Below are 13,847 nucleotides of genomic sequence, written 5' to 3' on the forward strand. Positions count from 1 at the left end.
ACTTAGTAAAAAAGAGAGAGAAAAAAAGGGGAGCACACAAGCTTAGAACAAAAAAAAGGCATCTTTCTCATTAATTAAAAGTTTGTACATAATTTCAAGCTCAACATACCAAACCATTTACATCATAAAAAAAAGGGAAGACAACGTCAACAGTGCAGAACAAAAATCCAGACAAGTATTAGCACTAGTAGACAAGCACTTCAATCCTCGGCAGGGCAGTCATCGGTCTCTTCATTCTCCTCGGGCACGTCCATGGCGGCTATGTTATCCATGACAGGAGGGGTCTCAGCATCATAAGGACCCAAGCCTTGCGCAACCTTAGCGATGCCGGGGAATCATCATAGAATCTTGTTCTAGAAGAGATTGAACCCCATCTCGAAGGAACGCGCAACGTAGTCGTCAATTTCATTATGGTACTCCTTCGAGCCCCTAAACCGAGCAATTGCCTACTCACTTGCCCAGGCTTCCCAGTCAGCAGCCTCCTTCTTTAGTTGCTTTCGCGCAGCTTTCAACTCGATGATACACCCCTTCAGATTATGGATGGTGTCAGATCGCTCCGTGATGTCGCGCTTAAGCTCAACCACTTCAAATTCCAACGCAGTCTTTCGCTCATTGGCCGCCTTGAGCTCAGCCAACTGAGCCTTCAAGTTCAGGACCTTGGTGTGGCTTGCATCATAAAGGCTCCATAATGACTGAAGACAGTCAACCACCGCAATCGCCGAACAAGCACTCTGCAAGAGAAAAACCAAGTGTCAGCACAACCAACTTCAACCAAACAAAGTGAGAAACTAAGTACAAGCATGGACTTACCGATGCTCTCCAGGGCTCCACTCGTGGACTCCACTGCCTCCCGCCTCATGGCCTGTGTCAAGATGCCACGAAGAAGTTGCTTGGGCACACCCTCCTTTTCGAGCCCATCCTCAAAACAGACGCTCCACTACGACATGTGATGAGAAGGACTGACGCCCCTTGGTGCATTCACTCATGGGGATAGCCTGGGTACCCTCCTCCAGGTTGACCACCACGACCTCTTCCTTTCGGTAAACCTCGGTGACACCGCCTCAGTCTGGGGCTGGTCCCTCTGAGCACCTCGGCTATGCCTATCCTACCCAACCCTCATCTAGTGAAGGATCTCCTCTTGACTTGCCATCTTAGCACCTACACTAAAATAAGCATCCAATTAGTAAATCATTAGCTTGGAAAAATAAAGAGATCAACAAATAAAGGACCGAAGCAATGAAATAGACCAGCCTCCTCGCTCATCAGCCCGACACGGATCAACATCGAGAAGGACATGTAGCGCATTACGTCGATCTCCTTAATCATGCCTATCGCCGCCCTCTCCTCCTTAGTGAGTCGGGCTCAAGCACGCTGCGACACCTTAGTCCTCGGTACCTGGAGCATGGCCGGTGGAGGTGAGCCCCCAAGACAATGCACAAAGAAGAATCTCTCCTTCTAGTGCTTTACCAAGGACGAGGTCCCGACCAGTACCTTAATGCGCTGCCTGGCCGAGAAGTAGTAGTACCCCTGTTGGTGATGCTTCATTTGTAGGAAATAGTTAACCATCCCCAAGGTAAGCTTGACATCATGGATAAAATAGTAGGACATAAGGCCGATCAAGAACCTAAAGGAGTTCGGCATTAGCTACACTGGTAGTACTCGGTACCACTCGAACACCCCGACTACCCCTGTCGTGTAATGGAAACCTCAACCCGGACTCTAGACTTTATCATACATACAGAGCTCGCTTGGCTGAGCATCTATGGGCTTCTCACCATTCCTCAGACACCTCAGCTCATATTCTTCGGGGATGCAATACAAAGTCCAAATTGGCGGTCAGCCCGTGCAGGAAGCTCGACCTCTACAGTCGACGGCCCCGCCTCAGCCTCCTCAGCCTCGGCAACCCTAGCAGAATCTACCCCCTCAAAGTCTTTGGCCTTAGCCCCCTGGCTGTCAGCCTTAGGAACATTGGGCACAGCTATCTCGGTGAAAGACCTCAGCTCGGACTCATAATAGGAAGAAGGGAAATCAGAGGAAGAGGAAGAATGGAAGGACAATAAAGACATCTTATCGAATCTTGCAGGCTAAGGCCGCGCAACTGAAGCAAACACCGAGCACCAAAGACTACTCCTCGCCGAGCTCTCCAAGTGACTTCATTCGCAAATGATGAAGGGGAAATGCTCTTCCCCCCAATTTATAGGTTTCTTGACGATCCATATCAGAACAAGATTGACGACGAAGATCAAGTGCCGCTTTGACAAGCTTGGGAAGGCCAATTGACGCAACCGCCCATCGCACACGTAGAGCCTCGGGAAGCGAAACGACACATCTGATAACTCGTTTCAGAAATGGGATCTTCATTAAGCCAACTGGTTCATCTAGAAAAACCGGTCCAACTCCAAGCCACGTGGTCTGAATCAAATGTTCAACCAAATTTCAACTTCAAGTTCCTCAGCCGAGAACCAAAGAACTCTTCCATGCCACACTGCGGCCAAGAACTTCACTCTTCGACTTTGAAATTTGGGGAGTGGTGTTCGGGTTATAGTTGAGTTGGCTCCAGATGCCACGTATCGCCTACGTGGCTGCCTTATCTCTTCGGCCATGTCAACACCGTGCCACCTCCATGATCCAGCTTATCTCCTTGGCCACGTCAGCACCGCATCACCTATGCGGCCCCACCTTATCTCTTCAACCACGTTGGTGCCACACCATGTGGATAAGCGTGACCAAGACAGGAGATCATCGTATGAATGGGGACAACTCTGCTAGGGATTAGGTCTTATCCCAAAAACCTCAGCGAGTAACCTCATCCCGACAACCCCGGAAGCCTTATCCGATCAGGACACTAATCATTGGCTATAAAAGGTATCTCCCATTCAAGGTAAAGAATCTAAATTTTGATTCCCATATTGTTACTTTGCTCGGACCAACACCGTTCTCTAACTGCTCGGCCCGACAATCCACTACTTTCTATTGACTTGAGCATCGGAGTATCTACCCAGGGATAACTCCTTAGGCCTCTGACATTTTCTTGGTTTCAAATCTCATTGTGCGGCTTCGTCTTTCCACCTCTGCTCCGCCTAGTTGGTAAGGATTATCTGACTGTGACCTCGATTCTTGCACTACCTAGGATCGAGCAGTATCAAGAACAATTTCAAAATCATCATTCTTTGAACACTTAAAACAACAAGAACCTAAAACCCAGAAATTTCAGCAATGAAAATACTTTCAAAATCATCAATTTTTTGCACACTTGAGACAATAAAAACCTAAAAACCGAAAAATTTCAGCAATGAGAATGCTTTCAAAATCATTATTTTTTTTGCACACTTGAGACAATAACAACCTAAAAACCCAAAAATTTTAGCAAGGAAAATGCTTTGAAAATCATCTTTTTTTGCACACTTGAGACAATAACAACCTAGAAACCCAAAAATTTCAGCAATGAAAACGCTTTCAAAATCATAATGATTTTCAGTTTTATTACCATAGTATCGAATTGGGATTTGCTTATAGAAGAATTAATTTTGGTAGAACTACCACAGTATCGAATTGGGATTTTCTTATAGAAGAATTAACTTTGGCTGTTGGGGGCGTATTTAAAGCTGGACATGTTTATAATTCATGCCCATGTCTATGTTTATGATTAAAAAAAAATAGGGATAATTGCCATTTAACCCTATGGTAACGTGGCATTTGTAAAAATGTTTTCAATAATACAGGTTGTTGTCTCTCAACGGCCAAAGTTAATGCTCACCTCACATTCACACTTATGAATAATAATGTTTTCAATAATACAGGTTGTTGGCTCTCAACGGCCAAAGTTTATGTTCACCTCACACTCACACTTATGAATAATAATGTCAGCAGCACATAAGGGATGGGGAGCCTCGCAGGTGCCCCCCCCCCCATATGCACGTTTCAACGTGCATTGAGGACATCCTTATAACGGTGGGGGGCTGATGTGAACTCGATGTTCCGAATGTGCGAAGAGATACTGTGAGGTTGGTGTAGGAGCAAATCCGGATTACTGTCGAATCTGCTCCGTACATTACGCTCCTGACACTTTCCTCACATAGTGCACATCTCAGCGTGTATTGTGAATTCGTTTTGGACTTATTTCGTTTACTCTTTACCCCATCACGGAAAAAAAATGACCCAGTAATGCGAGTTCGTTGGTGAGGGGTCGAATGTTCGAACAAATGCCACGTTTATGAAAACTGACAATTTGCTCCGTGGTTTACTGGATTCAGATAAAAGTGGAAAACAGGAAAAATTTCTTCTGGGGTTCATTGCAGTGTTTTATTTATTACTCTGAGCTCTGAAGAACTGCTGCATTCTTGATATTGGATTTGGTTTCTAATTCTACTTTCTCGATAGTTGGTTTTCCTTCTTCTTGTGAGTATGGCGGGGAAGGTTATGAAAGCTGTTCGTTATGAGGCTTATGGTGGTGGATCAGCTGGTTTGAAGGTAATCTTTAATTTTCTATTTCCTCCAGTCTTTTTACTTCTTTAGTTTTTTGCTTTTTTTTTTGGATAAGATTTATTGGGTTTCTCTGTTAGTTTGGTTTAATCTCCAAAATTTGGTTTTAATCTATAAATTTGTTCTTTCTTCTTTAGGCTGAATTATGTGTTTTTTGGGTTGAAGGGGTTCTTTCATTATACATTTTCTTTAACCGGAAGTTCTGGCTAATTCAATATTTGTTTATTTTAATGAAATAATTTTCAATTATTGGAACCTCGATAAGGATAGGTAGATATATAAAAAGATGTAGTAACTCACTGATGATGAAAATTGGAAAAGAAAAAGAAAGGGATGGGAAGAAAATAGGAGCAAAGATACTGATACAGAGAATATATTGCTTAGATAAAGAAGAAATTAATGATGGAAGGGGTAGGGGATTATATACACTGGGTTCAGAGTTTAAGACCCATTAGACTTGTTCTTTTCTAGAGTTGTCCCTACATGCTGTTAGGGAAGAGCTTATGATGAAGAAGATGTTGCAAAAGGAAAAGAATCATGATAATGTTTAGAGCGCTATTTTGTTTACCTTTTATTTTAAGATCCTAGATGAGCTTAATTAGTGTTTCAGATTTTTTTTTTCCAGATAAATTAGTGTTTCAGAATATTAGTAAACTTAAATAATAAAAAAAGAATATTAATAAACTTAACGTATCAAAAAAAAATATTAATAAACTTAACTTATCCATAAAAATATTAATAAACTTAGAAAGTTGAAAAAAAAGGTTGAATTAAGCATGCGACTTGTTTTTGGAAGGTAAATATAGGCGTTATATTGTATTCAGTGTTGTTAAGGTGGCTAGATGATGTCTATGCCTTTTACCTAGCAATGCATAAGTGAAAACTAACAGTCGCCTAGGCTAAATAAATAAACAAAGAAAGAAATAAAGAAATATTGTTATAAAATTATTTAAAAATAGCAAGGCACAAGTCTTGATAAATGGTGCTTAATATCTAAAATAACATATCAGAGTATGATACAAGCATATCATATGCGATAAATGTACCCATATCCGTGTTTGGAATTTTAGGGGATGGAGAGTCATTTTATTTTATTTTTTGATAGGTAAAAAAGAAAAATTTCATTAAGGTAACAGAAAAATACAAGGAGAAGGTGATGAGTCATCACCCAATTACAAGCAAGAATGTTCTGAATTTCCAGCACTTCCCCTAAATTTTCCCCCAGATCCCTTCTATTAATGTGTCTGTACTCTGGATGAGCCATAACCCAATCAGCAATTGACTTGCTTATAGCAGCCACAATCCTATTTATGTTATAGAATTTGGCTTAAAAAATTCTTCTATTCCTCTCCTTCCACAAGTTCCAACATATTGCAAAGGGTATGCAGCTCCAAAACACCTTAACCTTCTTGGAACCTCTTAACTTCGGCCAAGCAGGAAAGATTTCTGAAGCAGAATTTGGCAGAAAGTCAGGTACCCCAAACATTTTGGTGAACAGTCTCCATAGGAAATCTGCAAACTTGCATGTGATAAACAGATGTCTGACATTCTCTTCTTGTTCCTCGCAAAGACAGCAAACCTATTCGCCATACTGAAGCCTCTTGATTTTAGATGATCCACTGTTAGAATGTTGTCCATTGCCAGTAGCCAAGCAAATGCTTCTACCCTTGGGGGAACCGGACTTCCCTATACTCCTGACTGGATTGGATTCAAACTGTTTCTGTAATGTGCTAGATAACATGACTTCACTGAAAATTTGCCATTTGAGCACTCCTTTCACCAGAGTTCATCCCTCCTCTGAGGAGAAATCATCACCTCATTTAATTTTCCCAACAAATTTATGCACTCTACCTCTCTATCCAGCAGAGGCTGCCTGAATTTTGGATTCCATATCAACTGATCTCCTCTTCTTTCATAGCGGCTACTAGTAGTAGTTTCAGCCTCAGCCAGCTTATACAATCTTGGGGACAACTCCATTAGCTTGCCAACCCTACTCCAATCATCCTCCCAAAACCTGATTTTTGAACCATCTCCTACTGAGAAGTTTATTAGGCTTCTAAATTCCCCATTAAAACTCAATCCTCTTCCAAACACTCACCCCATATTATGACCTTACTTCTCTAGGCTCCCAACCCAACCTTACCACCCCATATTTCCCCAACACCACCCTCTTCCACAAGGACTCGTCTTCTCTCTCCCTAACCCAAACCTCCATAACCATTTCCCCAACAAAGCCCCGTTGAAAACTCTCAGCATTCTAATCCCTAGTCCTCTCTCTTTCTTTGGTCTGCATACCTTGTCCCGCCTCACCAAATGGAATTTTTTCCCCTGCCCCCCTTCCCAATCCCTCGCTAAGGAAATCTCTTTGTATTTTCTCTATTCTTTCGGCCACCTAAGATGGAACTTTCAACAAGGACAAGTAGTAAGTTGGAAGACTAGAGAGGACACTTTTAATTAATGTTATCCTCCCTCCCAATGAGAGGTATTTTGACTTCCACCCATCCAACCTCCTTTCAACTCTCTCCACTATTGGTCTCCGTAAGACACCAGAATTTGAAGCCCCTCCTATTGGTATTCCCAAATATGTGAATGGAAGCTTTCCAATTCTGCACTCAAAAGCATTAGCACAGACCTCCTCAACTTCTCCACTCCAATTACCACACTTTTTGCAAGATTAACCTTCAGACCTGATAACGGCTCAAAGTTTGCGAAAATTGCCCTTAAATTTAACACTTGATCCACTGAAGTATCCAGGAAATTCAAAAGTGTCATCTGCATACTGCAGATGAGATATGCAAGGGCCATCCCTTCCTGCCTTAAAACCCTCAGTTAAACCCCTTTGCCCACTACTCCATAACAGTAGATTCAGGATCTCCATAAATAACACTGTTAGAGTCGACTAAAGAGGGGTATTTTGGTCTTTTCCCCTAAGTAAAGTGTTAGCTGTATGTCTCCTCATATGCCGGGGCATTTCAGTCCTTGTAACTTTTATTTTTGGTAATGTTTAAGCATGGTTGACTGGGATAGATGAACAGTCTTCTCAGTTCGACATTATCCCCCTTCTTCTCCCTCTTCTCTTCTTTCTTCCTCTTTTCTCAGTTCGGCTGAACAGAACAAACATGGTATCAGAGTGCCATTGACAGCAGTCGATTACAGCTTCCTCAACTAATATTTCTCAGTTCTTCTTTTTTCTTTCATTTTTTTTCTGGTACGAGAAATCTGGGGTAGAAGACTGCGGCACAACCCAGATTCCTGCGACAACCTCTAGGGTTTGAGAGGTTTGACTTCTGGTGACAGGAAAAGAGGACAACAGTCGAGTGACCAGAAAAAAAAGGGTTTATTTTTTTTGTGTAGAGTGCTGCCACCATCGGTGTGACAGCTGTGGTGGTCGAGTAGGTGCAGTCGTGGTGGTCTGAACACACTAATTAGTAGTTTCAAGAGGGATTCTTTGTGGTTTTAAATCTGCATGTTAGCAGTACAGTGGTGGTTGAAGTGGCCGAATGTATGCTAAGGCCAGTACTTAGTGATTGCAAGTGTGCTTGTGTGGTAGCTAACGAACTGTAGTGCAGTGGTTGGAACTGTTTTTTTTTTTTTTGTGTGTGACGGGTGGAACCGACTTTGTAGACTGAAATGGCTTTGTTGGGAGATGCGAGTGGTGACCAGAAATCAAGTGTCATGATTTCCTCTGATTTTTTTTTTTTAAATGTCCAGATGACCTCCATCAAACTTAATGGTGAAAACTATGTTCCGTGGGCCAAGTCAGTGGAGGTGTTTTTGAAGGCTAAGAAGAAAGTGAAGTATGTACGAGAGGAGAAGCCTAGTGCTGAATCCCCAGGTTTTAGTGATTGGGAGCAAGAGGATGCTCAAATTATGACGTGGTTGTGGAATAGTATGGAGCCTAGAATCAGTGTTAATTTCATGTTTTTAGATACAACAAGGGATATATGGGAACATGCCAAGAAACTCTACTATGGACAAGACAACACCACAAGGGTTTATCAGTTTTATCAGGAATACTTAAATTTGCAGTAGGGAAACCAGAATCTTGAAGAATATTATGCTAGTATGAAGAATATTTGGAATGAACTTAATGTCTATCATCCCTTAAAACCAGACGTTAAGATTTAGTAACAACAAAGGGAACAACTAGATGTTACTCGGTTCTTGGTGGGACTGAAAGCAGAATATGAACCTGTTAGAGCACAGATATTGGGAGGATCTGCTCTCCCTACTCTAGAAGAGGTGTTTGCTCATCTCCGTAGGATATCTCTTGCCCCCACAAAGTGTAACATACATTCCCATAGATCAACACTTGTTGGCACTCGAGGTGGTTCCTATGGGCACAGAGGATGTGGTCGTACAGTTAAGGGAGGCCATGGTAACCCTATGGGTGGTCGTGGTGGTAGAGGAGGTCGTGATTCAAAGGGGAGGCTGTGGCAGAGGAAGGAGGAGCACTACTAGAAAATGCACACATTGTTGGAGAGGACACACAATTAACTTCTGCTATGATTTGCATGGCCCACCATCAACATGGGCTAATCATGCAGCTTTTGGTGGTAGTGAAGTCAGTGATATTCAACCAGTTGATCTAGCATCCTCTACAATCACAATTACTTCTAGGAAGGAGATGATGAGTATTCCAAGAGAGGAGTATGAGAGATTTCTTCAGGCTACCTCACATTAGAATACTACCACTCTTGCTCATTCAGGTATAGCTTACCTAGCATCTAAACCTTCACCCTGGATAATTGACGCTAGAGCCTCTGATAACATGACCGGGACTTTAGGTGTGTTTTCCTCCCTTTCTCCAACTTCTACATCAAATAATGTGGCCCTTGCCAATAGATCTACTTCCCCCATCTATGGTGTTGGTAATGTTAACACATCATCTCTTTCTTTGACTTCTGTTTTATACGTTCCCAAGTTTCCTTTCAATCTTATGTTTGTTAGTAAACTAACCAAATCCCTCAATTGTTCTATCACATTTTACCCTTCCTCTTGTGTTTTTCAGGATCTAACGACGAGGAGGAAGATTGGTGGAGGGCATGAAGTTGGCGGATTGTATTATCTTGATGGTGGTGGATCTATGGTTGCACTTCAAACCTCTTTGACCCCTCTTCAGTGGCATTGTAGACTTGACCATCCATCTCTTAAAGCTCTCAAGCTTCTTGTTCCGTCATTGAGTCGTCTGTCGTCTTTATAGTGCGAGTCGTGTCAGTATGGGGAACACCATCAGGTTTCCTTTAGTCCTAGAGTTGATAGTCGTATGTTGAATCCTTTTGATTTAGTTCATTCAGATGTGTGGAGTCCAATCAGAATTGAGTCTTATAATGGTGATAAATATTTTGTTATCTTTGTTGATGACTGTTCAAGAATGACATGGCTTTATTTAATGAAAGAAAGAAGTGAATTATTTTCCATTTTCCAAAAGTTTCATGCTGAAGTGCATACACAATTTGGTGTTTCACTTAAAATTCTTCGTTCTGACAATGATAGAGAGTATTTTCTTTTTTCATTCCAACAATACTTGGAACAACATGGTATTATTCATCAAACATCTTGTGCTCACACCCCTCAGCAAAATGGGGTGGCTGAGAGGAAGAACCGACATCTACTTGAAACAGGTTGGTCTTTCATTCATCATATGAATGTTCCTAAACGTTTCTGGAGTGATGTAGTCCTAACTGGTTGTTTTCTCATTAATCGCATTTTCTAAATGGTTGTTCTCCGTTCTCTATCTTATTTCCCACTCTGTCTCCATATCCTCTGACTCCTAGGATCTTCGAGTGTGTGTGCTTTGTTTAGAATCTTGGTCTTGGACTAGACAAGTTGGATGCTCATTCAATTAATATTATCTTACTTGGCTACTCTAGGACCCAGAAAGGGTATAAATGCTACAACCCTGTGTTAAGTCCTTAAGTTTGCTGGACTGGGAGGAGGTTATTAAGATACTCCTACTCACAACTTAAAAAAAATAATAGTAAAGGGCTTTCTTCCAAGCCTAGTCAGTCCATTGGTAGGCTGAAACATTTTAATAAAGAAAGGGGCTTGCAGTCTAGTTTAGTGAGTTAATTGGGCTTATTTGTAATACAATAAGCATTTAATGGGCCTGTGGTAGAGCCCATTAAATGTGGGGATGCTACTTGTCCAATTCTAACAAGAGGACTATTTTCCCTCCTTTTAACCACTTGAAGTGGGGACACATGTCACCCTAGGGGAGAGAGTTATTTTCCCTCCTCTAACCACTTTAAGTGGGGGGACACATGTCACCCTAGGGGAGAGAGAGTTACTTTTCCTCCTCTAACCACTTTAAGTGGGGGGACGCATGTCACCCTGGGGAAGAGAGTTATTTTCCTTCCTCTAGCCACTTGAAGTGGGGGGACACATGTCACCCCAGGGAGAAGGATTTATTTTCCCTCCTTCAACCACTTGAAGTGGGGGAACACATGTCACCCTAATGGAGAGAGAGTTATTTTCCCTCCTCTAACCACTTTAAGTGGGGGGGGGGGGGGGGGCACTTGTTACCTTAGGAAGGAAGAGTTTTCTTTTCCCCCCTTAACCCATTTTAAGTGGGGTGACACTTGGTATTCTAAGAAGAGAGGAGTAGGGAATTACTTAACCACCTCCCTCCTCTATATAAACCCCTCTCCTACAAGGAGAAGGGGCTAATGCCTTTTTGTTGTTTATTACTAATTTATTTGCAGGATTTCTAGCATTAAGAAACAAGTGGGAAGAGAAAAGAGAAGAAGATTGGGTGGAGAGCATAAAAGAAAAGGGAAGAAGAAGGTAGGGAATCTTAGTTTCTTCCCACACTTCTTCAATGTGATACTCCTTGTGCTTCTCACATGAGATGGAAGACCATATTCTCAATTCCTCTCACTCCTTTCTTTCTTCCTTTTATTTTTCTTTTCTTTCTTGTTTCATACTGAAATACATGTAAGGAGACATCCATCTACAGCCTTGTTCATGAAACTTGGTTGATTATGGTTCCTTACAACCTATTAACCTATGTGTGAGGGGGAAAACCATCTACAGTCTTGTTCATGAAACTTGGCTGATTATGTTTCCTCACAGCATGATAATGCACATAACCACAATTTAAAGGCCATTTGTAGCCTTATTGATGAAACATGCTTTTTATGATACCTATTTACTTGTTATGCATACAATGTTTCTTTATTTGTTGGATTTCTCTCAAACAAAGAGGGAATATATACCAGAATTTTCAAAGGAAAGTTCTATAGAAAAATGATACTTAGTTTAATCTCTATTCATTGGTACTTCTAAATCAGAATCAAAAGGTTTTCTCTGCCCCTAGTAGAGATGTAATTAAGGGAATATCTATGTGATTTCCCAAATGTGGTCTACCCAAATAACAAAAAAAATCCCCAGTTATTAGTCTAATTGGGTGAATTATGTTATGTGAGAAATTATGCTAAAACAATTTCCACTAACATAATTTTGGCACGCCTGGTGGGACCCGTTCTCCTTTTGGTGAAGGAAGTTGAAATGAAAAAATAGGCTAAAACTAAAAAATGGTGATGGTTCATACAATATCTTTATATTTGTGTTGTGCCTATATATGAAGAACTCATGGCACCAAAAGTAATTGTTCACTACCTTGAGCTCACGGCTGCAGAAAAGGAGATAATGGGGAGCTCAAAGAAGCCTTCCTACAAAGCAACATTGCTACCACCATGTCATTGGTTCCTAAGACCGAAAAGAAGATTAAGAAGGAAAAAAAGAGAAAGGTCATTAAGACCTCGTATGCAAGAAATAGCCTACGTGTACATGCTATGCTCAACTCTACCAAAAGGACAGGTTTTAAGCCTCCAAAGGCAAAGGTAACCAAGAAGGTTGCCTCATCAACCTTGAAGATCACAAAATCAAAGGTGGTCTCTCCAGTAAAGGCTACCAAACCAAGGGCTAGAGTGATTGCCCCAACTCAAATCATGATCGGAACCATTCCCGTGAATTTGCAAACTCCTCCAGAATCACCAGTCATGATGGTGACCATCTCTGAAGAAAACTCTATTTCCAAAACCTCTACCGAGGTTTCAAAGGAAAAGAATGAAAATGCTTCTACTTCATTGCAGCTGAAACCTCGAGTTATTGAACTCGGGTCATCAAGTGAAAATGACTCTACCCTTCGTAGGTCTAAAAGATCTTCGAAAACTAAGAAATCTCAAGTTGAAGCCTCTAAGTTACTTGCTGGTTTTGCAACAAAACAATCACAAAAATCAAAATCAGATATGGAAGCAAAGAAATGGGCATTCATATCAAATTTATGTATGCTAAGGAAGCAAAGATCTTTTTCAAGCCAGGGGCATACACCATGCCCACCGAAGAACTTAGACACTATAGAGGACCCATCACAAGAGCGAAGGATCGATTATTACAAAGTTGGGAGGATACCTCAAGTGTAAGTTCAAGCAGTCAGTTAGAATCTACTGATGAGATGTCCATAGTTCAAAATTCAACCCGATGTATGAAGATCCCGAATCATTAATTCAAGACATAGAGTCTATGGAAGAAGAATCTTCTCAGTTTCAGAAAAGTGTAATCATTACAGATGACCGGGAACCAATTTCTATGCCAGTTCTTGTAAGAGGCACTTTAAGCCTAGAAGAACAAATCCAAGATATGCAACGAAGACTGGCTGAAAAGGATGTTGAAATTGCATCCCTACCTGCACAATTGGCATCTCAAGCTAGCAATTCCACTAGGGAAACTGAACAGCAGTCTATTCCAGTTCCTACCCCTACTTCTCAATTGGATTTAAAGGCATTGATTGTAGAAGGAATTAAGGAGTTTCAAGCATCATTGACTCCACTAGTCCTCGGATACAGGAAATCGTATCTTGCCCACTATGATACACTCCCATTTCCTTCGGGATATCAAAAGCCCAACTTTGAGAAATTTGATGGAACAAATGGGTCTCCCCATGAACATTTGGCCCATTTTTATTTTGCATGTGGTGAATCAGCAATGTTTGATGCCTTATTAATAAGGCAATTTGTGTACTTTGAAAGGGGCAACTTTTACCTGGTAAACACAATTAGCATCAGGATCGACTATCACATGGGATGATATGTAACGTGCTTTCTTAGCACAGTTTGTGAGCTCCACGAGAAATTATTAATTACAGATTTGGTTGAAACGAAACAAAGGCCAAATGAAAGTGTAAATGAATTCATTACACACTGGAGAAACATGAATCTTCAGTGTGTTGAGCAATTAAAGGAAACTTCAGTAGTGCAAATGTGTGCTAACAATCTCTTGCTAGAGACCGCTACCTTTGTAGGCACAGCAGAACCATAATCATTTGATGCATTGGTTTTTAAAGTTAGCAATATGGAAAGACA

General features: G+C 41.3%; 1 protein-coding gene across 3 annotated transcripts in view; it reads left to right on the forward strand.

Moving 5' to 3' along the window:
• Nucleotides 1-3,973: 3,973 nt before the first annotated feature.
• Nucleotides 3,974-13,847, forward strand: part of LOC104587507 (chloroplast envelope quinone oxidoreductase homolog) — a 40,501-nt gene continuing 30,627 nt past the window's right edge. The window contains exon 1 of one of the 3 annotated variants that reach the window (XM_088896675.1): nt 3,974-4,470. Coding sequence is in view for 1 of the 3 variants with exons in the window: in XM_010245141.3 (XP_010243443.1) it covers nt 4,405-4,470 (66 nt within the window). In the remaining 2 variants the exon portion in view is untranslated. The remainder of the gene's footprint in view (nt 4,471-13,847) is intronic. The other 2 variants (XM_010245141.3, XM_088896676.1) reach the window with 2 other exon arrangements.

This window comes from Nelumbo nucifera, chromosome 1, assembly GCF_055504915.1.
Source record: "Nelumbo nucifera cultivar China Antique chromosome 1, China Antique-T2T, whole genome shotgun sequence".
NCBI lineage: Eukaryota > Viridiplantae > Streptophyta > Magnoliopsida > Proteales > Nelumbonaceae > Nelumbo > Nelumbo nucifera.